Genomic DNA, 24,740 nt, shown 5'->3' with positions numbered 1-24,740 from the left:
CACTATTAATACGTCACATAGGTTTACCTAATAACAAAACACACACACTGTTCTACTCATCTCTTGAACAGTTACAAGTAAGCGATAAAGTACATTAAACTGGTGACTCCCCTAAACACACGGAGCAAACACACGCGACATTCAGCTTTATACTGGCTACATTAGTAACGCACATATAAGACAACACACCTTCTCTTTTCAGGAAGATCAAATTCTACCAACTATCTTTGATGTTAAGAAAGCGAAATGCGCAAGAAATATGATCACTAACCAGATAACGTCCACAAAGTGATGTCACCATATTTTAAAATTTCTACGTGATTGCGGTTTTTAAATAATTGTCACGGCAATGCCTCAAAGGTAAGGTGCAAAGGTAAGGGGTACTCATGCTACCTTCATCAGGGATAACTCGCGATTTGGTAACAAGCCAATACAGCGACTAGTTCCTGGAGAAGATGGTGGACCAAACGTGGCTAGTTGTCTTCAATGGATGATACCCAAGTCTTCTCCCAACGTGTGTTGCGTATGGTCAGGTCGCGTGCTAATACTTGATAGTATCGGTACTAGGCATGGGGCGAAGTACATTGAAAATAGTGTTGCACCAATATGCATATTTCACATTTACCGATACTGATTTTTCATTCATTCCTGTAGCTGATATGCCGATATTCTTCTATTCTGTAGGTCAGGGGAGAAGGAGCAAAAATCATCTAAAGTTTGTGTGTATAACATCATTTAATTACTTACGTGGGCAGCCGATTCTATAATGGTTCTTACCAGTGTACCATTAACCCCTTTCACGAAAATGAGTTATAAAACACCTTCGTCAGCTTCTCAAACGGAGTTTTGGTGGGATTCCAAACCCTTTACAAATAGTGATTGGTCAATTGCGTGGGCAGCCGATAAATATACACAGCCTATTACAGCCTTGCAGCCACACTATTCACAGATAAACAAGCCTAAATAGTTATAAACAGGTACAGCAAATAAATCTTTAACGCTTACCTCTGCATTCACTGCTTTCTTTTAATATACTGTCACGTGTTCGTAACAGGTTTTTGCAATTGAATTCGGCGACTTTGCAATTGAATTCGTCCCGTTTGCAATTGAATTCGTCGCTGTTGCAATTGAATTCGTCCCGTTTGCAATTGAGTTCGTCGCTGTTGCAATTGAATTCGTCCCGTTTGCAATTGAATTCATCGCTTTTGCAATTGAATTCGTCGCTTTTGCAGTTAAATTTGTCCGTAACAAGAATGGCAGCTGGAGCAAACACGAAAACATGATGTAGCAGCTGCTACAAGAACTTGTTCAAGTACAACAGTAGTAAACAACTCTTTATAAGGCAATAATTCTTCCTCTACAGCCTATCCAGCAACATTCCAAACTCTACTACGCCATTCGCGATGGGTGTGGTCACTCGCGAGCAAGTTAATTAACTTGTCAGACAGCTATCAACTTCGCGTACTACCAGCTTCAATTACCTTCTAGTGTCTCAAGTGTAACTCTCCAAGGCATAAATAGTACATCTCTTAATGAACGGGTTGGTTTCTTGAAGCCGTTTTGTTTATGACGAATTGTAATGCAAACGCGACGAATTCTATTGCAAAACCGACTAATTCAACTGCAAAACCGACGAATTCAATTGCAAAACCAACGAATTCAATTGCAAACGGGACGAACTCAATTGCAATACCGACGAATTCAATTGCAAACGGGACGAATTCAATCGCAAAGGCGACGAATTCAATTGCAAAAACCTGTAATAATTGATTGTGGGTTTAGGTTATCAGCAAATAATTTCCTCTTCGTAGCCAATACCGTTACTTGTAAAATCACCGTATATCAGCTGTTACAGAGTACTCAACCGATTATCGGTGCAACACTAATTGAAAAGTATTTAAGTAAAGTGCAAATACTTTTGAGATTTACTACAGTTTAAGTACAAGTACATATGATTTTCAAGGATATGTATTTTAATACAATACAAGTACTTTTGATAAAGAGAAATTACAATTGAACTACTACTCTTATTAGGGATGGGCAGTATTGCAATATTGAAGAATGGTATGATATTAGGAAAAATACCTCGGTATCACTAAATACCTCGGTATCACTAAATACCTCGGTACACTAAATACCTCGGTATCACTAAATACCTCGGTATCACTAAATACCTCGGTATCACTAAATACCTCGGTATCACTAAATACCTCGGTATCACTAAATACCTCGGTATCACTAAATACCTCGGTATCACTAAATACCTCGGTATCACTAAATACCTTGTATATTTTACACTCTTATTAAAAACATGAGAAAGCTATAATTTACACCTATACCCACATTGTGCTATTAAGGAACAAATGAAACAACAATATTATTATTGTCCTAAGTAAGTTTTGGAGTATCCCAAATAGTAAAAACCATTGTGAATACTTCAACACACATAGCTCTGTGCTTGTCCACAGCGTAAACATGGTTGTATGGGGATGACTTCATGTACATATGGTCACCACTAAACCACCAAAAAATTAATTACTACATCAAATTCGGTATTCGGTATTTTTAGAAAACCACTTCGGTATCTGAAAAATATCTTTATTAACTACTAATACCTAAATAGGGGGTTACTATTCAGTGGACTGGACTACTGGACTGGAACACTGGACTGGACTACTGGACTGACATATTTTTGATTTTTGCACATTCTATGGTTGGATTTATGGAGTCTTACCAGTAAGTACTCTTAGGGCACCTGCAGCCCACTTCTAAATGCTGAAGAGGAACAATGGAATATGCGAAAACTGTCTCTTATCTTGATAATTTCGCTACTGTTCATTATGCCACTATACAACACTTATTTCTTACCCTGGTGTGTAGTAATGCTGCAGGCAATGTAGGGAATTGATTGTGACAGCAATAGTTAATCAGCAATCAACTAGCCAGTAGACGGTATCCTTCGAGTTATATCCTTAGCAAGCTTGAGAAGCAACTGCAAGCTAGTCTCGCTGCCAGACTTCTGTCTCAGTGCAGGGGCTTATCAATTAAAGATTATAAGTACCCATACTGAAAAATCTCTAATTGGTAAGCCCCTACACTGAACTAGAGGCAAGTCTAGAGGTCTAGCCATGCTAGCGAGACTAGCTTGCTCCTCAAGCTTGCTCTAAGGATATCTTGAAAGATATTGTCTACTGGCTAGTTGATTGCTGGTTACCTATTGCTGTCACATTAAATTACTACACACCAGGGTAAGGAATAAGTGTTGTATAGTGGCATAATAAACAGCAGCGAAAATATTAAGAGACAGTTTTCGCGTATCCCACTGTTTGTCTTCAGCATTTAGAAGTGGGCTGCAGGTGCCCTAAGGGTGCTTACTAGCAAGATTCCATAAATCCAACCATAGAATGTGCAAAAACCAAAAATATGTCAGTCCAGTAGTCCAGTCCAGTGTTCCAGTCCACTGAATAGTAACCCCCTACCTAAATATCTGATTGTGCATGTACATGTAGTTTCTACAAACATCAACTGTGCATGATAAAAGGTGTATTCAAAGAGTGAACACCATTAAATGTGACCGGATCTGCGAAAACCTGACACAATAGTGCAAGCCTAAATTTCCAGTATAAAACATTGAAAACATTGGGTAAAATATTTGCATATTATTGAAACAATTCCATTAATTTTTTGATTGCCTCTTTCTTAGTGAAGGAAGGGACTAACAATAAAAACCTGGATATCATCTTATTCGCCTGCTCATGAGGAGTTGGAAACCTTTGTTTCGCTGCAGTAGACCCAAGGATATGCAAGTTATGAGCATTTTCTTACGTCACATTGAAGCGATAGTACGTGATTGATTTTTCTTCACGAATTTCACCTTTGTATGCAGTGAAGAAAGGTGCTAGAAGGACAAACATACCTAGTACATAATTTCCCAATCCATGGCGAACATGATGTTGAAACATTCAGCACAGTACATCAATCCGTTCGTACGTTAGTTACAATAAGCACCTGTAATTCATTTACCCAGTTACGGTATCTAACTTATTTAGACTATGGTTTAAAGTACATACCTTTATAGCCAGAGCATGAGTGTGGGGTGAAACAGCAATGCAGAACAGCAGAACAGTTTCTTCCTAAAGTCCACAAAAATAAATATTCGAACGGTAACCAGAGTAACGGCTAGAGCTACAGTACATACATTGTTTAGTATGTCTACTACTTGTCCAGAATTATTTGTGGAACACGGAGAAGAAGAGTATTACAGTATTATCAAGTAGTGCAGTGTGCCTTTCTGTTATAATTATTGATCATGTATGAAATTGCTTGAGGGTGGGTTACTAAGTGAACATGTGTAGGTGACTACGTGAGCATGTCAGTTGACTAAGTGATTTAGCAAACCTGTAAATGAGCCATACCATAGTCTAAACTAGTATATTAAAAATTATGAATTTAAAAATGAAGTAGGAATCCAAGCAATAAAAAGTAGTGAAACAAGAGATGAACAATGGTAGCTATTACAGTATAGCTCAGTGGGAAATCCCTACTTTGGCACTGAACACAAAATAATTGTTATACCATGCCAAAGTAGGGATTTCCCACTGAGCTATGCTGTAATAACTACCATTGTTCATCTCTTGTTTCACTACATTTTATCGCTTGGATCCCTACTTCATTTTTAAATTCATAATTTTCAATATACTAGTCTGTTTAGTTTTTTGGTAAAGCATACAGCTAGCTATAAACGTGTGACTGTTCTATTAGGGTGACTGCTGTATTAGAGTATCTCGAGTCAGTCTGCAAAAGATGTGTGCTTGCCCAAAAAGGTGTGTTCATTGTGGTTTCGATCGATCGAGACCATGCCCTTTTTACGCTAGCTGTATTTGTGACCACACCTTCAGGTTGGCAGGCTGATTTGAGGTACTCTAGTCTAATAATCGTTAGATCGATATACGTAGAATAAAGAATGGGCGTGCATGATCTTGTGACCTATCGTGGAGTACAGGTACCTCCGTACAGTAGCGTACTCTAAGCACCTTAAATAATTTTGTGGCATCTATTATGCTGCTTAAAGAAAGTGTTGATATGGAAAATTAACGAATCAATATGGTTTCGTTGGATGAAGAAGACAAGCAGCCTGATTGAAGATAAAAGAAAAGACAAGGCGCACAGGGTGTACAATTGTCGGAACCCCAAAAGGCACATCCCACCGGTGAGTTTGTTGTATAGCGTAAAATGGTGACCGTGCGCTACTTCATTTGGGCTCTAGGCTTGCGACTGTGGTCAGTGAGTGAGGCAGTGATGCTAAAATTGGAGTTTTTGGCAATTTTTTCAAAATTTTATATCCGGCCACCTGTAAGTGTTTCGTTGTATTTAATGCTGTTTTATGTATTATATGGACCAGTACTATTCCGTAAAGGTGGTTTTCGCAGCATACAATGTCTGTAGGATGATTTTTAAAGGCGGAATTTTGGCTGGCATGCAAAACATTCACCATGATCCCTACTTAAACGGTACAACCGTACCGTTTGATAGTGTCAAGCTAACACCATCCTGGTTGTATTATTAGAGGATATTAACATAATTATTGTATAGTAGTAGGATCTGCTCAGGGGCAGGTTGTACTGCTAATAGCAAATATATAGTCTATCTAACATTCAATGTACACATGGTTTGGATGAAGAGGTACGCTTAAACAACTACTTTTCATCTTGTTATAGAGGCCTTACAATGAAAGTCTAAACCAGCTGATATACTGACAAGAGTAATATGTGTGTACCACTTTCACACCTTAGATCAAAGGAAAGCCAGTGCATATATATCACATACTGCACTGGCTCAACATGTTAATGAGATAGACACACTACCTTAACAAGATATACGCTGCGTATATCTTGTTTAAGGCAGTGCGTAGAGTAACTCACCTAATATCAGACGGGCTCCAAAATCGGACGCGAATACTTGAGCTACAACAGGAATTTTTGAACAACTTATATGTCTTCAGATAGTTCAAGGCTGTGGGACTTTGCATACCAAGTATCATCTTTCTCGGCTTCTTTGTCTGATGGCAGATGACCTGCAAAGTCATTTCTTATTAATACGTATAATCTGGAAAAAGTCAATTCACAGACACCCAGTTTACAAATCACATTTACATCCAATCAACAGTTTTACATCTTCACATTGTATAGCAACTTATCTACTTTCTAAATATTCCTAGTTTATTTAATCAAATCCTTTAAATCACGAATTATAAATCAAATAAAATGAGACATCAGCAAATCTTGTCCATTCAACCAGATGGTTAGGATTACTTCATATGTGACTTCTTTGTTGACAGGTAACTACTACTGTCAGTATTGTGATTAGGGCTGAGCGATATTATCGTTTTAACAATATATCACGATATTTTGAGAGTATCTATATCGCAATATTTTGTTATTAACTATCGTGATACCATTCCTATACATTTACTGTTATTAAAAATCCACTTGTTATGCAGTACTTGGCTAAGAATCCTTGTAAGTGATAAAGCCTACCCACTTGGTTACCCTGCAAGGTGTGAACACCATAACAACCTCAAAGCATGTGTTACAATAACTGTTACTGTAAACAAGGATGATAATGGCTAGTTTGGTACTACCTTTAAAGACTTCCGGCAGGAATGCTGAGCTATAAACTATGTAGATTGACTTTTGTGTAAGTATCGTGAACTATTCAGTATCGTGAATAGTGGCTTTAGTATCGATCATGATACTAAAATAGCAGTATCACTCAGCCCTAATTGTGATGTGAGGAAGTTTTGGCTATCATTTGTTGGTGTCTATAGACAATAAACCTGTTTTTGAAGACCAAAATCAGGCCTAAATGATGCAGCGACAGGAAACCTACCTCACCAATCAAACTACCAACATTTTAGGTGAAGGCTTACTCAGAGGAAAGTTGAACTCCAGTATTATGATAAAAGATCAAGGCTACAGAGAGTTACAACTCCTAATCTCAGATATTTCGACAAATTTCCATCCCAAAAAAGGCAATGGAATTTAATGCCACTGCAGCTATATTCAAGTGAGAGTTAGTCCAACAAGTAACAGCAGTTAGTCAATTTTCACATTGGTAGCTACTCTATAAATGGTGTGGATAGTCTGGTACTAGTCAACTGGACCTGTAATGAATATACTGACTATCTATGAAGGATCAATTCCTTATATAGTCATTTCAGTTACCATATACCAACACATGGTCTAAGTGTGTGACGTACGTGACCACTAAATGAAACAAAACTAAACAAAGAGCCGGCTAATGAAGTGATCTGACATACCCACCTTATAACTTTCTCACTTCTCAAATACCACTTTTACACCGTCTAGTCAACTATCAAAGTTCCTGGCTGCATGGCAGTCCATCTTTATGAAATGATGGATATCACGGAATCATAATTAAAATCACATATCAATCATTGATTTCAAAGAAATTATTATGATTGTGAAATTTCGTACACCCTTTGAAAAGTGATGGACTCCTCAGCTGCAACTGAAATGATTGATATGTCTATACGTGAGAGAGAGACATCTTATTTGCTAAGACAATAAATAATATAATATAATTACAGGGTTTAACTCAGGTGTACCATGCACTGGGTGGACAGTACAGGAACCCTGGCAAGACTTAAATTATTAAATTACAATACAAAAATAATATGTCATGTAGAAAAGTTCATGACATCCCAGTCCGGGGAGGCTCTAGAATTAAAAATCCTGTATGAGCAGGAGACAGCAATGCGAGCAGCCTACTCAAACAGGGATCTTACGGTCTTTCAATCTAGTCTCATTGTAGACCAGACCAACTTTTTTATTTTGTGTGTGGGTGGGGAATAAGTGGTCTTGTACACTACCAATGGAATTTCTGTGTCGTGTTACATTCACTACTGAGCAACATATTTTGTAGTATGTCACAGCACCTAAGGCCACTCCAAATAAATTCTCTGTTTCCCATCCACCGCCCGCATCTAGTTACTGTCAGTTCTAAATATTCCATTATTCCGTATTCTTCCATTATATTCCAGTTATTCTTGCATACTGATAGGCTCAGTAAAGCCATCTCAAAACAGGGTCAGCAGTGCTATCAAGTTGGCACAAACTTCACGTTTGTGTTATTTTTGCAACTTAAAAGGAAAGAACAAGCTTAAGCATGCTTTTATGCAGCTTTTTATGGTTATGCTAGCAATTGCCAGGCAAATAATGGCTTGAAAAACTGTCAATCTTATAATGAAATAATGGAAATGGACCACCCGCCCGCATGCAAATATGCTTGAATCCAGGACGGGAAACAGAGAGAATTTATTTGGAGTGGTCTAAAGTGTAATAAGAGAATGGCTTCGCCAATCAACACCCACCATAGAGCTGGTGGAACACTACACAGATTGGAAGTGTACAAGACCACTTTTCCCCACCCACACACAAAAAAGTCGGTCTGGTCTACGTGAGATCCTAACGTCAATCATATTCTTATTAAATCATTATAACTTAAATTATGACCTAATAAGGTAATGATCGATATCATAGTCCATCCACACTCCTACACAAACAATTCCACTACTCACCACAACTTCCGCCAATTGTTCACCTCCTCCTTCATCATGATCCTTCTTGTAGTACGATAAGGTTAGTACTCGTTAAGTTCAATATTTTGTTTTAATGAACGTGTCGTGTAGCGAACCCGACGATACGACCTCAACAACTGCCTTGTCACATCTTGGGCACAACCAGCCCGCGACCGGTGACAATGGCGTCAACCTCATCTTCAACGGATACAGTTCCCAGCGGAAAAACCAGTAAGATATAGATTCAACTGTCAACCACAGCGTAAGGAAAAGAAGCCTCATAACTGGGGAATTAATTTCCAGTTTAGCGCCTACTAGTGATTGAAGGCGCTTATTATGGCACAAATTTTTCCCGCTTCATGCCCGCGGGCGCCCCTGTCGCATATTATTACTCTACAAGGATAATATTCATATTTTTACAATTTAGAGATACATGTAAATATTTGTCCACACGCTGCTGGGCTCAGGCCTGGTTTGTAAACCCATGAACACTTTGTAACACAAACTACATCTGTTGTTTGTTGAAAAATATTAACTACATACATCTAACTTCAATTTGTATTGTACAAAATGACAATGAAATAGTGTAATAACATTCAATACTATAGGGGAGGACAGGCCTGAGGCATATGACATGTCCAAGTTTGTTGTTCAAAAGTGTGCACCAAATTGGAGGGAGCTAGGTGAAGCCCTAGGAATGTCACCAGAGATACTCAATATCATCCATACTGACCATCCTAACAGTTGTGAGGAGAGGTGTAAAGTGATGTTAAGGAGATGGTTACAACAAGATCCCTCGGCAACATGGGGTAAACTGGTTGATGCCATCCATTCCTCTACTCCATCAACATCCATCACTACTGGAGGTACTAAACTATTAGAGTTGTCATAATTGTAGTGTGCATTGTATAGGTACAGTGGTCTCCCAGTTGTCTCGTCATGTGAAGGGAGTCTACAAGCAAACAAGGTTTGATGTTGGGAAGGACACTTGGCCTCCTGAAAAACCTAAAGATTTCACTCCAGTAGTATTAGTACATTATGAAGAACAACGTACCATGAAAGATGTCAACATCATCACTAAAGCAGTTCACACTGGTCACATCAGTGATGTCATCTCTGCTGCTAGTAGTCAACCAGTAACCAAACGTCGTCAACTAGACAGTCATCAACCATTGAGAGAGGCTCTTCAAACTAGCAAGGTGACAAGAAATGTTGCTGACATACTGAAGCCTTTTGATCAGTGTGATGATCCACAAACAATCCTAATAGAAGGTGCTCCAGGTATTGGGAAATCAATACTGATGAAACACATTTCTTACTGTTGGGCTGAGGGAGAAGTAATGAAGAAGATTCAACTCGTGTTGCTGGTCTGTCTCAGGGATCCTGGTATTCAGAAGATGTCTTCACTCCAAGATCTCCTTCAGTCTTTTTGTGAACGTCATGTTGATGCCAGTTACTTATCTACTGTTTGCGCCAAAGTTGTTTTCCAAGACAAAGGGAGATCTACTGCAGTCCTTCTTGATGGCTATGATGAATTCCCTGAAGGTCTAAGAGAGAACAGCTTAATAGCTGACATCATAAATCGTAAAGTGTTACCTGAGTGTGGGTTGATAGTATCATCTCGTCCTCATGCTTCACAACACCTCCATAACAAGGCCACTCTCAGAGTTGACATTCTGGGTTTTACTGAAACAGAACGAGAACACTTCATTGAACAATCACTGAAGACACAACCTCACAAAATATCACAACTCACTGACTATCTCCATCAACACACCACCATCAATAGCCTTTGCTTCACGCCTTTTCATCTTCTTGTTCTACTGTTCCTCTTTAAGAAGGAATATACCCTACCAAACAATTCTACTGAACTGTACAAGCTATTCATTAACCTTACCATCTGCCGACACCTTGCCAAATATGGTAACACTGTCACGCAGCCTATCACAGATCTCAACAATCTTCCAGATCCCTGTGGCAAGATAATACAACAATTATCAAAGCTTTCTCTACAAGCATTAAATAACAATCAACTAATAATCACCTTGGAGCAAATCAAGTCTGTCTGTCCACAGCTGGAGGCCATACCAGGAGCCATCAATGGCTTCGGTCTCTTACAAGTTGTAGAACACATAGACATCTTCAATGCAACGAAAACATTCAATTTTATCCACTTTTCAGTACAAGAATACCTCGCCGCTCACTATGTCGCTAACCTCCCACTCGACGAAGAGCGGTCCATCCTCGAAGAGTATTTCTGGAGTGATATCCATTACAACATGTTCAACCACTACGTTACACTTACAAAAGGACAACGTCCATCATTCAAGCTGTTCCTTCGTAGTGGAAACGAGGCGATCACCATCGACGATAAATTCCTCGAAGATGAGCTACAGCGTCTTCGCTTCTACAGAATCTTCTACGAGGCTGGCGATATTTCAACTTGTAAAACTATCGAGGAAAGGTTTACTGATAAAGAAATCATCCTAGCAAGCACTACTCTATCACCTAATAACTTAGAAGATCTAACAACATTACTAACCTGCTCGTCCTGTAGAAACTGGAGGACTCTTAATTTGGCCAGCTGCCATATTCAAGATTACGGAATCCGATTACTACACCGTAGTCTACACCATTCCAACATCACAATAGATGACCTCAGGTTGGTCAACAATTACATTTCTTCATCCTCAGACAGCTCCCTCAGTGATATCGTCATCACCTGTAAGGTGAAAATGTTGAATATTAGCTATAACAAAGCTGTTGGGGAGACACCACACTTCTTCACCACCATACTAACATATCCTTCATGTGTGATAGAGAGACTGTACATGTCCTATAACAACTACTCCACCACAAGACCAGTCATGGAGTTGTTCTCTTCACTGAGGGAGAGCAAGACAGTGAAGTTGCTGAGGATTAGTGGTAACAACATTTCTGATGATGAGTGTGGTGTGATCTGTGATGTGCTGCGTATGAACCATACCCTGAGGGGGCTGTATATGTGGGATAACCCAATTACTGGACAAGCCTCACAACTGATCCTGGATGCCCTAAAGAACAATAATACATTAGAACAGCTATGGCTACCCTCCTACCCTGAGGACATCAAGAAGGAGATTACATTACTAGAACAAGTTGTTAATGAGAAGAGAAGAAGACGAGGATGTGACGTAAAGCTGGAAATTAAGTTTTGGTTATTGTAGAACATTTCTCGTGTTATTACTAAATTGTATTACCCGCCATTATTGTTATTATTTGATTAAATTAGTTGATCAGATGTTTTGTGGTTAACGAGACATGTTCACTACACCCTCAGGGTACTTCCCTCATTATTAATGATTAGCTGGTTGGTAACGAAACTATTAACTTGGAGTTTGGCTAGTTGTATTTTAGTGATCAAGATGATGAACTGTGATCATGTTGATAATCAACAAGATCAATACGATGATCAACGAGATCAAGATGACAATTGATCTAATATAATATGACTCAATAGCTAGTTTGATTAGTCTAAAGTACTACTAACTAGTTGGGTATTATTTAAACTAAGTAGTTATCATGGTAACACTCAACAGGTGTAATCCTCTGAAGACAACACTACCAAATACAGTTCAGCTGATTATTGCGGAGTTGTAAATTTTTGTGAAACAGCTAAAATAGCCTCCATCATAATTATGTGTCTGAATTATGATACACAAATGATTCCTCCGTATTTCTTTGGATACTACAGTATTATTACCAAAGTTTAAAACGCAGAATGCTTAGCCAAAACCAGGAATGTTAGTCAGTGACAATATTTTTGAGAATTCGCAAAAATTTGGACTAAAATTGAATCAGTGCACTACTCATCCTAAATCATTGTTCATTATACGGGTATTAGTTCTATTTGTCCTATGGCAACTCTCAAACACCTTTAAAAAACGAAGTGGCTATATTTACGGGCCCGTAACGTAGAAGTTTTTTTGCTATATTTACGGCATTCCTAAGTGTGCATGTGCAAGCATCTCGTGACTTAGTCGGTCACGGTGCAAATATTTATTTACCTGGTCGTTTGTCGTATAACTCGAGTATCAAACACACTAGCTAGTTGTATGAAGCCGGGCCAACCCTAGCTCGCCTCGAACTCACCCAAAAACTTACCTTCATACAGACAGTGGAAGTCATCATTGTGTTTAACAGGCAAACGTAAGGTTAACGTTGGGGTTAGGGTCGGGTTCAGCTTTGGTTTCTTCTTCACTGGTATGGGTTAGACTATAGATTTGTAACACTTAAATAGTACAAAAACAAGAGAAATAGCCAGCAAGCACCGGTGGTACAGTGGTAGAGCGTGGGTACTCCAATCCTGGATGTGTGGGTTCGAGCCTCGATAACATCAAGCTTTTTTTCTTCATTTCTTATACCGTCACGATTTTATCTAAGTTTTTTAAAATAGTAACCAACTATCGGGATTTTCAAGTCCGTTGTCCTATTATAATTGCGCATGCGCTAAAAACCCACTAACCGAAGGGCCATTAACTGGTGATAAAGGAGTCACAACAACACATTGAATAATAGTTTTACCACATTTACAATCATCCATCATAATAGGGCACACACAGTTACCTCATCTCACTTGAATCTGCCATTTCTTTCGCACTGCTAAGCGCATGCGCCAAATTACATAGGACAACGGACTTGAAAACCCCGGTACAGAAATTGCATTGTCTTTGCAACAACGGCCATGCGCGATTTGAGCATGCGCGTGTTTTGAATAATAAAACGCGCGCAATACCGGGTATATTGGTATGCAGGTATCGAAGCCGTTCAATTCCGCGTTAGTTCAATCATTGCATAACCAGAATTATACACACTTTTACGGCAAGTATACCAGGAATGGTAGGATCATCACTAGTTAGCAAATACCAAAACCCTTTATTGCATGCATTTTATTATTCAAAACACGCGCATGCTCAAACCGCGCACGGCCTGTAGTTGCAAAGGCAATGCAATTTTCTGTAAGTTAAGGTAGCTAGTTTTGTAGTTAAAGTACTTAGTTTGGTAGTTAAGCTAGTTAGAATTTTGTATTTAATATATCTAACATTGTCAAATAGATGCCAAAACTTTCTGTAAGTCATGAGATGCTTGCACATGCGCACTTAGGAATGCCGTAAATATAGCAAAAAAATCCTTCGTTATGGGCTCGTAAATATAGCCACTTCCTTTAAAAAACGCTTAAACACATTAAGAAAATATTTAAGCTAGTTACAACTTTCAGCTTCTTCACCCTCTTGTTACACTACAATAAGATATTTTTAACTGTGTTACCACTGAGACACAATTCCAAACTTAAACAAGTAATTGTTTCATTACCAACTGACTATCACCCTTCACCCTCAAAGTGTAATACTAAACAATTAGCTACTCACCTTAATGTGTTCAACAATTAAACTGTCACTACTAACACTAGTCTAACTAATAATCAACCATCTAAACGAAAACAACATATTAATTGAAAATCAACATGGGTTCAGATCTAATCATTCATGCATAACTCAACTAATTACTCTTACAGAAGACATATCCTTTGCTCTAGACCATCAGAAACAAATAGATATCATCCTATTGGATTTTTCTAAAGCATTCGATACAGTACCACACCAACGCTTAATGACCAAACTAAGATATTATGGAATTAATGGCAGTACTTATAACTGGATCCAAACTTGGCTTACCCAACGCACTCAGTGTGTTGTTTTAAATAGTGAATCCTCTAGTCCAGTGTCGGTAATGTCTGGGGTACCACAAGGCACAGTTCTTGGACCTCTAATGTTCTTATTGTATATAAATGACATAACTAAAGACATCAACTCACCACTCCGCCTGTTCGCTGATGATTGCTTGCTTTATAGAGTTATCAATAGTGTAGAAGACATCAACAGACTTCAAGAAGATTTAAATAAACTGTCAGAATGGGCCGATACTTGGCAACTTAAGTTCAATATTAGTAAATGTACAGTTATACGTTGCACGAGATCCTTATCACCACTCACTTACGACTACACACTTCACAGTCACATACTAGATATATCTGATCAACATATGTACCTAGGAGTCTTAATTCATAAATCACTGTCTTGGTCACCTCACATATCAAATGTTGTCAATAAAGCATCTAGAACACTCAATTTCTTAAAACGTAATCTAAACAAATGTTCAAAACAAGTTAAAGAATCAGCTTACCTAACAATGGTGAGACCACAACTAGAGTATGCATCTGCTGTCTGGGATCCCTACCACGTTGGAGATATTTCAGAGTTAGAGAAAGTACAACGAAGAGCAGCGCGCTGGGTGTTGAATGACTATGGCAGATTCAGTTCAGTTTCTCTAATGTTGGATCAGCTGAAATGGCCTACATTACAAATTCGTCGGAAATTATCTAGGTTACAAATATTGCATAAGATACACTACCAACAGTTATCACTCCAAATTCCTCATTATTACTTACCAAAAACACGACCAACAAGACAATACCACCATTTTCACTATATTTTACCTACCTCATCCACCACGGCATACCAAAACAGCTATTTCTCAAGAACAATAAACGAGTGGAACATACTACCAACTGACACAATTGAAATTGCAGATACTGATCTATTTACAGCTAGACTCCAATCATATTATTGTACCTAATGTATTTGTTTATGTGATTCCTGAGCACACCAGCAGGGCTGACTGCTCAGTAAACAATAATAATAATAATAATAATAATAATAGACCTAATAGTATAATGAACAATAACTCCAATTGCAACAAGTGTTAGTGTAGTAAAACTCCACAAACTTGTACAATACTACCTAACTATACACTTTAGAAAGTTTCTAGAACAAATTTTCAACTTTTTATCCTCTTTAACTAGGTGCGGCTAGTCCGATGACCCTGCCGTTAGATGATCGGATGGCCCTGTCGCTAAATGATTCTACCTTGTGGGATAATAGGTGTGCCAGGGTGAAATTTCCGAACCTCCGGTAGTTCCTTTCCGGATCACGTGACGGCCTCACGTGATCCCGAGGATGATTCGGTCACGTGTACCCTCCATTAATTTAACCAAGCTCATGTGGTACAATCAGCCCGTACTGAAGGATTAAACTGCACCCTTGGACCCATGTCACATTAACCATATAAAGGCCAATGGAGAAAGGATATACAAAGAAGGGGGGAAGGCAGCTCGCTTGCTCACTCTAGCGTAGTTAGCTTGCGAAACGTTCCTAAGCGACGGGCTGGAGGGAGCCTCATTGATTTAAATATTCCGCACACTCAGCAAGCTCACGAGACCTCGCACCAGCATGACTGAAATGACGGATGCTTCGTACTTTTTTTAAAAATTTATTTATTTATTGATTGATTAGCAAACACCCAACAGGGTTTTTACGCTAATGTACAAGGTACGTACACATAAGTGCCTAGTTTAAGTTACAATAACATAAGTGCCTATAATTTAGGTTACAATAACGATTAGTACTAAGTTACAATAAGTGCTAAGTTACAATAGGTGCTAGGTTACAACTAGTGCTAAATTACAGTAAGTGGTAAGTTACTATCGTAACGTCGCGTGCAGTGAAGCCTACCGATGCCTATGAATGAGGTGAGGAGCGGCCTTCTAGTTAACCCTGTTTAACCTGCGGTTAAACCTGTATTAACTAGGTGCGGCTAGTCCGATGACCCTACCGTTGGATGATCGGATGGCCCTGTCGCTAAATGATTCTACCTCGTGTGGGATAATGGGTGTGCCAGGGTGAAATTTCCGAACCTCCGGGAACCTTCCTGTAGTTCCTTTCCGGATCACGTGACGGACTCACGTGATCCCGAGGATGATTCGGTCACGTGTACCCTCCATTAATTTAACCAAGCTCATGTGGTACAATCAGTCCACCTAAGCTGGCCTCCGAGCCAGCATTTAGACTGCTTCCACTTGAGCCTGAGGCTGTCTGGCCACACCCATACAAGCAACGCTTTGCATTTCAAGGGTAAGATGTGCTGAAGTTACATAGGTATTATAATCATGAAATACAATTTGTACATGGGTCCGTAAAATTGGGCACTGTGCCATAGCGTGGAAGACAAATTGGCAAGGTGATCCGGTCTAATTTTGACATACAGGAGATAAGCTGAGCTCTGCCATTTGCCTAGGGTTTGAATGACAGAGTCTGCGATGCCCGCAGATGCTGCTGTTGTAGCTGCCCCGATGCGGAAGCTGTGCCCTGAATACAGATGAGCTGGAATATTGGCCGACTGAAGAGCTTGACGGACATGCTCAATGAACTTGGTCTTTGATAACGGTTTAAGATCATCCTACATGAAGAGTGGCCCAGAAGCATTACCTCGGATAGCCAGGTAGGAAAGAAGTGCTGTTACTGGGCATAAGTCATCATGTGTTCTTCCCAGTACTAGCTTGACGCCCTTCATGAAAGGATCGGTCTTGGAACGCTTGAGCTGGATGGAGATGACAGTAGGAGAGGTGGCATTATCTACCGCCAAGTCCTCGAAGGACAGGTGAATCTGCGGGTCATAATTTGTCACTGATTCTACTGTGATCTCGCCCGATCTGCAGAAGCCAAAAAATGTGGTAGATGCTGCTGCCCACAACACAGTATTGTTGAAGGTAGGGATCCCAGACATCCAAATTTGTCTAAGCTTTCAAAGGATTGAAGGGGTGATTGGGAGGCGTGATCGGGGTTGCCTTCCTGCTCTTGCTGCCAGGACTTTGACACCCCTGAGAACCTGGCTAAGATGGGACATTTGATCTAAGTGTGGATCCTGGAAGCCTGCTGCCACCTGCCACTTGAAGTTGACGAATACCAGACAAATATGTTCGAATAGAGGAACCGGCTAGTCCTTCCTGACCCATGCAAGCTACGAAATAGCACAATATGTTCTCTGATACTGGGAGTGGGGTTAGTGAGAAATTATTGCAGAACTGCAGGTACCTTCTCTCTGCTGCCTTGTAGGTTTTATGAGTCGATGATGACAAGGCTGCTACAAAGTAATGGCAAACTGCCTGATCCAAACTGTAGACTGAGGATTGGGGATGATCCTGGGTGATGACACTTGGAAGAGATCTCCTGCTTGAGAGGCCTGTGAAGGGGAGAGAGCTGTATAACGAGGGAGATTGAGACTGACATTCAAACCCCTGAGAAGGACCCTGGGACGTCATATATACCCTACTGGTGCCTTAGTCGGGTCTAAGGACCCTAGGACTGTATGGCTATAAAAGGAATAGGTGACCGACCAACATTCAGTACGTATGTTGTAGGGTCCACCTGCAAAAGTGATTGATTTATGACCTGCGAAAGTGTTACGATAGTCATTTGTACACATTATTAAAAACACATTCCAGCTGTCCTGCAGGCTGCAGCTAAAGTTCGGGATACAATGAGTATACTAACTGTCAATGGGATTAAGGTGAGGAAAGATTGCACAGTATTTGTAGCATAAGATGAGGTGCTTGGGAATGTCATAGTTGTCTTAGTGTTGCACCGAACAAGGTGATCCATCTAGGAGATGTCCAATCCTGAATATCGCCCAGGAGAGCCATGAGAGTAGCTGGGATATCCGGAGAGCGGTCCCTGGTGGGAGACTCTGACTTAGAAAGGAAGTATTCCAGATTATCGCGAGACAACGCATCTGCAAGACTGTTAGCCTTTCCCTCAATGTGCTCTGCTCTGAACCAGAAGTTGAAGTGAGCTGCCAGGAAAACCAAAACACGTACAATGTGCATAAGATGGGGATCTTTACTGTAGGTAGAGTTGAGGACGTGCACGACACTCATATTGTTCACCAAAAATTGGATTAAGTGACCCTGCCACTGACAGCCAAAGATAGCTGCGGCCAAGGCAACTGGAATGAACTCCTTGATGGCAATAGAAAGAAGTTGAAAATTAACTGGCCATTTGAGATGGAACCACTGGTATTCCTAGAATGCTCCGCATCCCCAGGAGCCTGATGCATCTGAGAATGTAATGAACTCTGGACTGAGAATGTGGCTGCAGCTGTCCCAAAGCATAGAGATACCATTCCAGCTGTCTGCAAACAAGTACCACCAAGCGATGTCAGCTCTGGCTGCAGAGTTTAAGCGGACATGGTGATTTGGGTGAGAGCCAATTGATTGCATTGCGTATCACTGACTGAGGAAGCTACGCCCAGGGAGTATCACCTTTGTGGCAAACTGGAGCAAACCCGTCAGACTGGCCAACTCACGTTTGGTAATGGACTTACGATGGAGGCAGTTAGTCAATTCTTGTTTTAGCTTGAGTAATTTTCCTGCCGGTAGGCGCAGCTGATTTGCCAGTGTCCACTTCGATGCCCAAGAAAGTCAAGCAGGTGGAGGGGCCTTCAAGCTTGGACATCTCTAATGGGATCCCAAGCTGAGTGCAGGTTGTTATGAGAGTGTCCTTCTGTGTTGATGCATCTCCCATCGAAGCTGCCACTAAGACAAAGTCATCTAAATAGTGGAGGAGGTGAGTGATGCCTTTTTGACCGAGAATCCATTGGAGCCCGTCAGCTACTGCTGAAAATATTTTTGGGGTGGACCTGAGGCCGAACGGGAGCATTTTATCCAAGTATATGTAGCCATTCCAATGTACCCCCAGTAAATGTTGATCTTGAGGTACCATTCTGTAAGCTTCTTGAATATCAGCTTTGACCAACAGAGATCCTCTACCAAGTAAAAGTACCAGGGAAGCCAGGTGGTCTAGTGATGTATAGCTAACTGATGATAGTTCTGATGAGATCCTGTCATTGACACTCTCACCTGGTGGGGAAGATAGATCCATAATCAGGCGCCATTTCCCTGGTTTGTTCTTTTTAGGTACTAGTCCCAGTGGGCTTATCTGAGTACCTGGAATGGAATAGTTACAAGGGTACTTCCACTTCTAGACAGAGCTACTTCACGTTCCAAATAATCTTCTATGATTGAATCATTAGATGTGGGGAGATTGCTGGATGCTGGGACTGTGTGAGAATGGTTGAACCCAATCCTGAATCCAGATGAGATTCCTTGAATGATATAGGAGAAAAATTGGCCATCTGGGTGAGATTGCAGTTGTTGTGTCCATTGATGTATATTTAATGGTGTGAAAATCTCCATAGGTAGCCGACAATGAGAGCTAGGAGACCTGCAGGAGTCAATCGCCAGGAGGTGGTCTGTGTAGATGTGAAGACCATTTGACACCATGCCCTGGACAAACACTCTCCAGTCCTTTGAAAGCTCTGTAGGGAGGGAGAAGAGGACAGCCAAATGATAGTCACACCCCGAGGAGGTGGAACATAAGGCTCCCTTCCCTACCCCACTTGGAGTGAGCAAGAGTCACACTAAGACAGAGGGTGAGAGTTCTCTGACATCCATTCAGAATGGGGCCCCTTAATCTACCTCCTTGAAAGCCTAGACTAGGGGTTCCCTTATACAGGCATTTCGTGTTTAGAGGTCCACTTTAAAATTCTCATGCCTGAGGCTCCATCCTGATAGGCTGTCAGAGACTCCACCCTGCCCCTTCCCTGAGTAGTAACACATGAACATATAAAGATGTGACCAGCATACATGACCATATATGTAAAATATTAACCAGTCTAGAGATACATTGATGATAAAAGTGATTTACTGAGCCGACCAGCAGCCAGTGATGATAAATATGGCAGATTACAGTCAATGGGTGATTAAAAGGGTGTTTAACAGCCCTGGGAGGGAGTGCAGTCAACTGCCCTGTGGGCTCCCCCACAAGTGCGACATCTGTGGTTGAATTTGCAGGATAGTTTGCTACAGGGAAGACCCTCATTCCACTGGTAGCAGACTTATCCTTGAGATTTCCATTTGGAGCCGATGATCGGGCGGGTAGGTTGACTAAGATGTTTAGATGTTAGGCAGCGGCCATAAATGGTTAAATTCATTTCTCCCCATCTCCGAATACCCTTAGCTGCTGCCCATTCACGGTAGTTTATGTCATATTGAGACCATTGGTTGCCTTGTAGGTCCTCTGACAACTGTAAGATCAGGGGAGCATAGGCAGCCAGACCTGCTGCTTCCTCCTTGGAAGTCTCCTCTGATGACAGGAGTACTGCTGAAAAAATGTTGTAAGCCCGGAGCCAGCTGATGATGGAAAGAGATTATTTGGCAGTTTGCGACGTTGTCTGACCATTGACTGCCGTCCCTTGCTGCTCTCTGCTGTGGGGATCCTTCAAGAGGTCTGCAAAGTTGACATAATCCCATCTTCTGATTTTCTCCACCAGTTGACGAGCTACTGGTGGAATACCTTCTGTCACCACTACCGTGGACGGCCTGGAAGATGATGGTAGAACTGCGGCCGACAGAAGTGGAGCCAGCTCCCCTGGATTAGCCAGTGAGGGGTCCACAGGTAGTATTGGGATGCCTGGATAGTGAGAGAACGGCATGAAGCGGCTGCTAGGCCATAAAAAGGAACAATTATCACCTGACTATACCCATGTACACAGTGACCAGATGCTCTTAATGACTAAGGCCAGTGTTGCAGAGCTTGTCCAGATCAATTAAAGGGGGACGACGTGCTGTAAATGATTTAAAGCGAGTCACCGCGCGTCCATCAGCAGGAGGTTGTGTGGGTATATAAAAGCGTCGCACATGGGCTAACAACGGCACACTACCTATGAAGCGAGGGCGTTGCTCGACTCCGCCAGGACATACTACGTGAGCCTGGTGAGCTCGAAAACAATGTGAGTGAACCCAATGCTTGGCAAGCGTGCCTGGTCACTCTTCCTTGACAAACCATTAGACAAGCGTGCCTGACCCTTCCGGTAATGGCAAGCGTGCCTGACCCCTGAGCAGGGGCGTAGCCAGCCAATATTTGATGGTTGGGCATAACATCAACTTAACTACATACACAAGAAACACGCTCACTTTCATGTGAGACTTTATTAAAGAAAAATATGAAAAGTGTATGCACACAAGGCCTACAGCTACCTATGCTATAGTGTAAACAAATGTTGCTTGCATGCATGAGAACATTTTACTAACTGTAGCTATGCTATTCTATTACTTGTAGGGTATGCATCCACTGACGATCGTCGTAGCTGAGTATCACGTGACATAAAACTGCTGAACCTACAAGAACCAACAACGTAAATAATTCATCACATATTTACTACAATCAACTGGAAGTATAGCTTACAGAACAACCACCACATGCAGCGATATGCAATGCTTTTCAAGTAAACGCCACATGGCCCCAAATGAAGGCCGGGGGGCGCTAATTTATGAACTATAATGAGTCCAGATAATCACAAATATCAGCACGCCAGGAAAGCTTCGTCCCAGACTTATAGCAGCCAATGTACATTTTGCATGTATCTGGTGTAAACCACAGCTTGGTTCATCAGTACAAATTGTGCACGTGACACTTTATAATGACTTGACCTTTTCTCCATTTCCAGCTCCATTTGCATCTGCTATTATTGTTATATAGAAGAGTACGTTTTCCCGTTTTCTTTCATCAGCAGTAAAAAAAGTTAGGCTATGGTGTTTTCCTTATCAAAAAATATGCTTGACAAGCCGGTCCACTGAAACGAATCTTTTGCTGCCAGCACCATCCGCACTGAATCCTACTGACGATTATCACTAACTGTAACTTAGAGGTACAGTACCACGCTTCAACTCCATTTTAAATTTCGAATTTAAACCGCGCCAAGGAGCGTGGCACGTGCGTCTACATGAGTGTAATTATAGGGACTTTCCAAGGGATTGTCCGAGAAATGGATCACGTGATACACCATCTATCTCGATCCCTTTTTCGAAGTCAAAGGTTCAACAAATGAGGTACACGTTTACGCTTTACAGTATTAAAGTAGGGTTGTTTTGTGTGCTGCTGTGAATCCTAGCGTGAATCTTAAACTACTTGTGATGGTTGGGCAAAAGTTTGTGATGGTTGGGCAAGAAACTGTGATGGAAAAAAAAAAATTGCGGTTCGCGTGTGGATGATTCCTTTTCGCTCCGTACGTCCTCTTCATTTGGGGCTTGTTTTAGACTTCAAGTGTCTGCTATTGCTCCCACTGAATATTGACAAGGTCTCCCGCGTAGTGAGTACGCATTTCCTGAAGTGGAGTATCCTGAAGCAACCCCTGAAGCGACCCAGTTGTGGTACCGTGGCTGTGCTTCTTCCTTAACGGTACACTTAACAGGCCAGTCGGTTTTATCCATTTAATTGCAGTCAACTTTGACGCATTTTTCTTTTTTCATTGGCAGGTGGGCTTTAATTAGAGTTTTCTAGTCCTAATACACTGAAATGGCTGATAATGCTGGAAGCAAGAAGAGAAAAGCTGGACTTGATGATTCACCAGATAAGTGCCACTATGTGTTAAATAAGCAATTAGATGTATGTGGGAAATGTAATAAGAAATGTGAGGAAGATGACGATGCCATACAATGTGATTTATGTCGTATGTGGGTACATGCTAATTGTGATAATGTTTCTCAAGAACAGTACAAAGCAATTAACACTCTATCTGAAATTAACAACTGTGTGTACTACTGCAATATTAATGATTGTCTAACTCGTCTCAAAAGTATCATTAATGATTGGATGATCCACCAGGCTGGGCTACCCCAACCAGATCTAACTGTCTCAACCTTATCAGCAGATCTTGAGCAACTGGCTTCAGCACACTGCAAAATCGAAAAGGCTGTGTCCGATTTGTCTAATAAAATAGAAACCTTGCAGTTGCAGGAGACAAAGCTGGTTGACCAAATCCAAACAACTTCAAATGCCCTTGATAGACATACAGCCAATCCTACTCAACAAGTGCCTGATCGCAAATCCAATGTTGTTTTGTATGGTATCGATGAATGATCTTCAAGAACATCTAGACACGAAAGACAACAGAATGATGTTAAAGCCGTTTTAGAGACCCTTAGTAGTATAAAGGTTCAGATAAACCCTGATCACATAATCGACTGCTTTCGTCTTGGGAAATTCAAACAGAATCAATCTAGGCCACGGCCCATCTTAACTAAACTCCAACGTACCATGGACGTAAATACAATTTTAGCAAACAAAAGTTCCTTACCTTCCCCATTGATTATCAAACCTGATATGTCACCACAAGAAAGAGCAATAGAGTCAGTTTTACTAAAGGAAAGGTGGTCCCTAATCAAGGCTGGTCATAACCGTAAACAAATCAAACTTAGCAACAATCGTATTTTTGTCAACAACCAACTTCATGGAGAGGTTATTAATGCAGTTTTTAAATACTCTTCATCTACAGCTTCGAATTCGTCAGCTCAACCAATGGACATAACACACACGAAACAACCGCGCTCACAGGAGCAGTCTTCCTGATGACTGCTCAGCTACAAGTAGTTACAATGCTTTAAATTTCCAAAATCCCAATCATACTAAACTAAAAATCTTGAGTCTAAATTGTTGTAGTTTACGCAGTTCCGGAAAAAGAGCTCATTTCCAAGCCTTAATTGATGAACACAACCCTCACATTATTTGTGGCTGTGAATCACATCTTGATAGTTCTTATTACAATGCTGAAATTTTTCCTCCTACATATACTGTATTAAGAAAGGATTGAGTAGAGGGTGCTGGAGGTGTATTCTTATGCATTAAGGAAGGCCTAGATGTATCTGAAGAACCCGATTTGGATGTAAATGCTGAAATCATTTGGGCAAAAGTGACTCCTTCTAAAAGGGCCCCCATTTATGTTTGCTCATTTTATCGTCCACCAGACCTATCCATTGACCCCATACTGCAATTGGGATTATCTTTGAACACTCTTACACGTAGGTTTACTGAACTACCTAATATAATAGTAATGGGTGATTTCAACCTTCCAGGTATTAATTGGTTAGATGGAAGTGGTCAGGTTATCTCTAATCCTAGCTATGGAGTAGAACTAAATAATGTATTTCTTGATCAAATTAATGATATTGGCCTTAATCAATTTGTCAATACTCCGACTAGAAACAACAACATACTTGATCGTGTACTTTCTACCTCATCTACCATATTGGACTTAACTACTGCACCAGGAATGTCGGATCATGAGGCCGTTGTCTTCCATCACAATATAGATAACACAAATATTAATACTAAATCTGAACACAAAGTTGCTTTATACCACCGAGCTAATC

The 24,740-nt window shown here is 40.7% G+C and overlaps 1 protein-coding gene and 3 long non-coding RNA genes across 7 annotated transcripts in view; all 4 read right to left on the bottom strand.

Moving 5' to 3' along the window:
• Nucleotides 1-8,848, bottom strand: part of LOC136247707 (F-box only protein 11-like) — a 122,964-nt gene extending 114,116 nt beyond the window's left edge. Inside the window, exon 1 of the mRNA XM_066039538.1 lies at nucleotides 8,600-8,848. Within this exon, the coding sequence (XP_065895610.1) occupies nucleotides 8,600-8,637 (38 nt within the window). The 5' untranslated portion in view covers nucleotides 8,638-8,848. The remainder of the gene's footprint in view (nucleotides 1-8,599) is intronic.
• A 1,156-nt stretch (nucleotides 8,849-10,004) lies between these two features.
• Nucleotides 10,005-10,427, bottom strand: LOC136246287 (uncharacterized). The gene is made up of 3 exons (XR_010696361.1): nucleotides 10,356-10,427; nucleotides 10,196-10,285; nucleotides 10,005-10,146 (listed from the first exon to the last, which is right to left on the bottom strand). It is a non-coding gene; the product is annotated as an uncharacterized lncRNA (long non-coding RNA).
• A 68-nt stretch (nucleotides 10,428-10,495) lies between these two features.
• Nucleotides 10,496-11,046, bottom strand: LOC136246286 (uncharacterized). Its single transcript, XR_010696360.1, has 3 exons — nucleotides 10,905-11,046; nucleotides 10,644-10,856; nucleotides 10,496-10,571 (listed from the first exon to the last, which is right to left on the bottom strand). It is a non-coding gene; the product is annotated as an uncharacterized lncRNA (long non-coding RNA).
• A 3,025-nt stretch (nucleotides 11,047-14,071) lies between these two features.
• Nucleotides 14,072-15,345, bottom strand: LOC136246285 (uncharacterized). Of its 4 annotated transcripts, none has more exons than XR_010696359.1 (5): nucleotides 14,822-15,112; nucleotides 14,687-14,769; nucleotides 14,454-14,637; nucleotides 14,323-14,404; nucleotides 14,072-14,257 (listed from the first exon to the last, which is right to left on the bottom strand). It is a non-coding gene; the product is annotated as an uncharacterized lncRNA (long non-coding RNA). The 4 variants fall into 4 exon arrangements; XR_010696358.1 differs by adding an exon at nucleotides 15,139-15,345 and having other exon boundaries at nucleotides 14,073-14,257; nucleotides 14,454-14,769; nucleotides 14,822-14,990; XR_010696357.1 differs by having other exon boundaries at nucleotides 14,074-14,257; nucleotides 14,454-14,753.
• Between the last annotated feature and the right edge of the window lie 9,395 nt (nucleotides 15,346-24,740).

This window comes from Dysidea avara, chromosome 2, assembly GCF_963678975.1.
Source record: "Dysidea avara chromosome 2, odDysAvar1.4, whole genome shotgun sequence".
NCBI lineage: Eukaryota > Metazoa > Porifera > Demospongiae > Dictyoceratida > Dysideidae > Dysidea > Dysidea avara.
The sequence above is the reverse complement of the archived record's forward strand: the minus strand, read 5'-3'. Positions and strand labels throughout refer to the sequence as shown.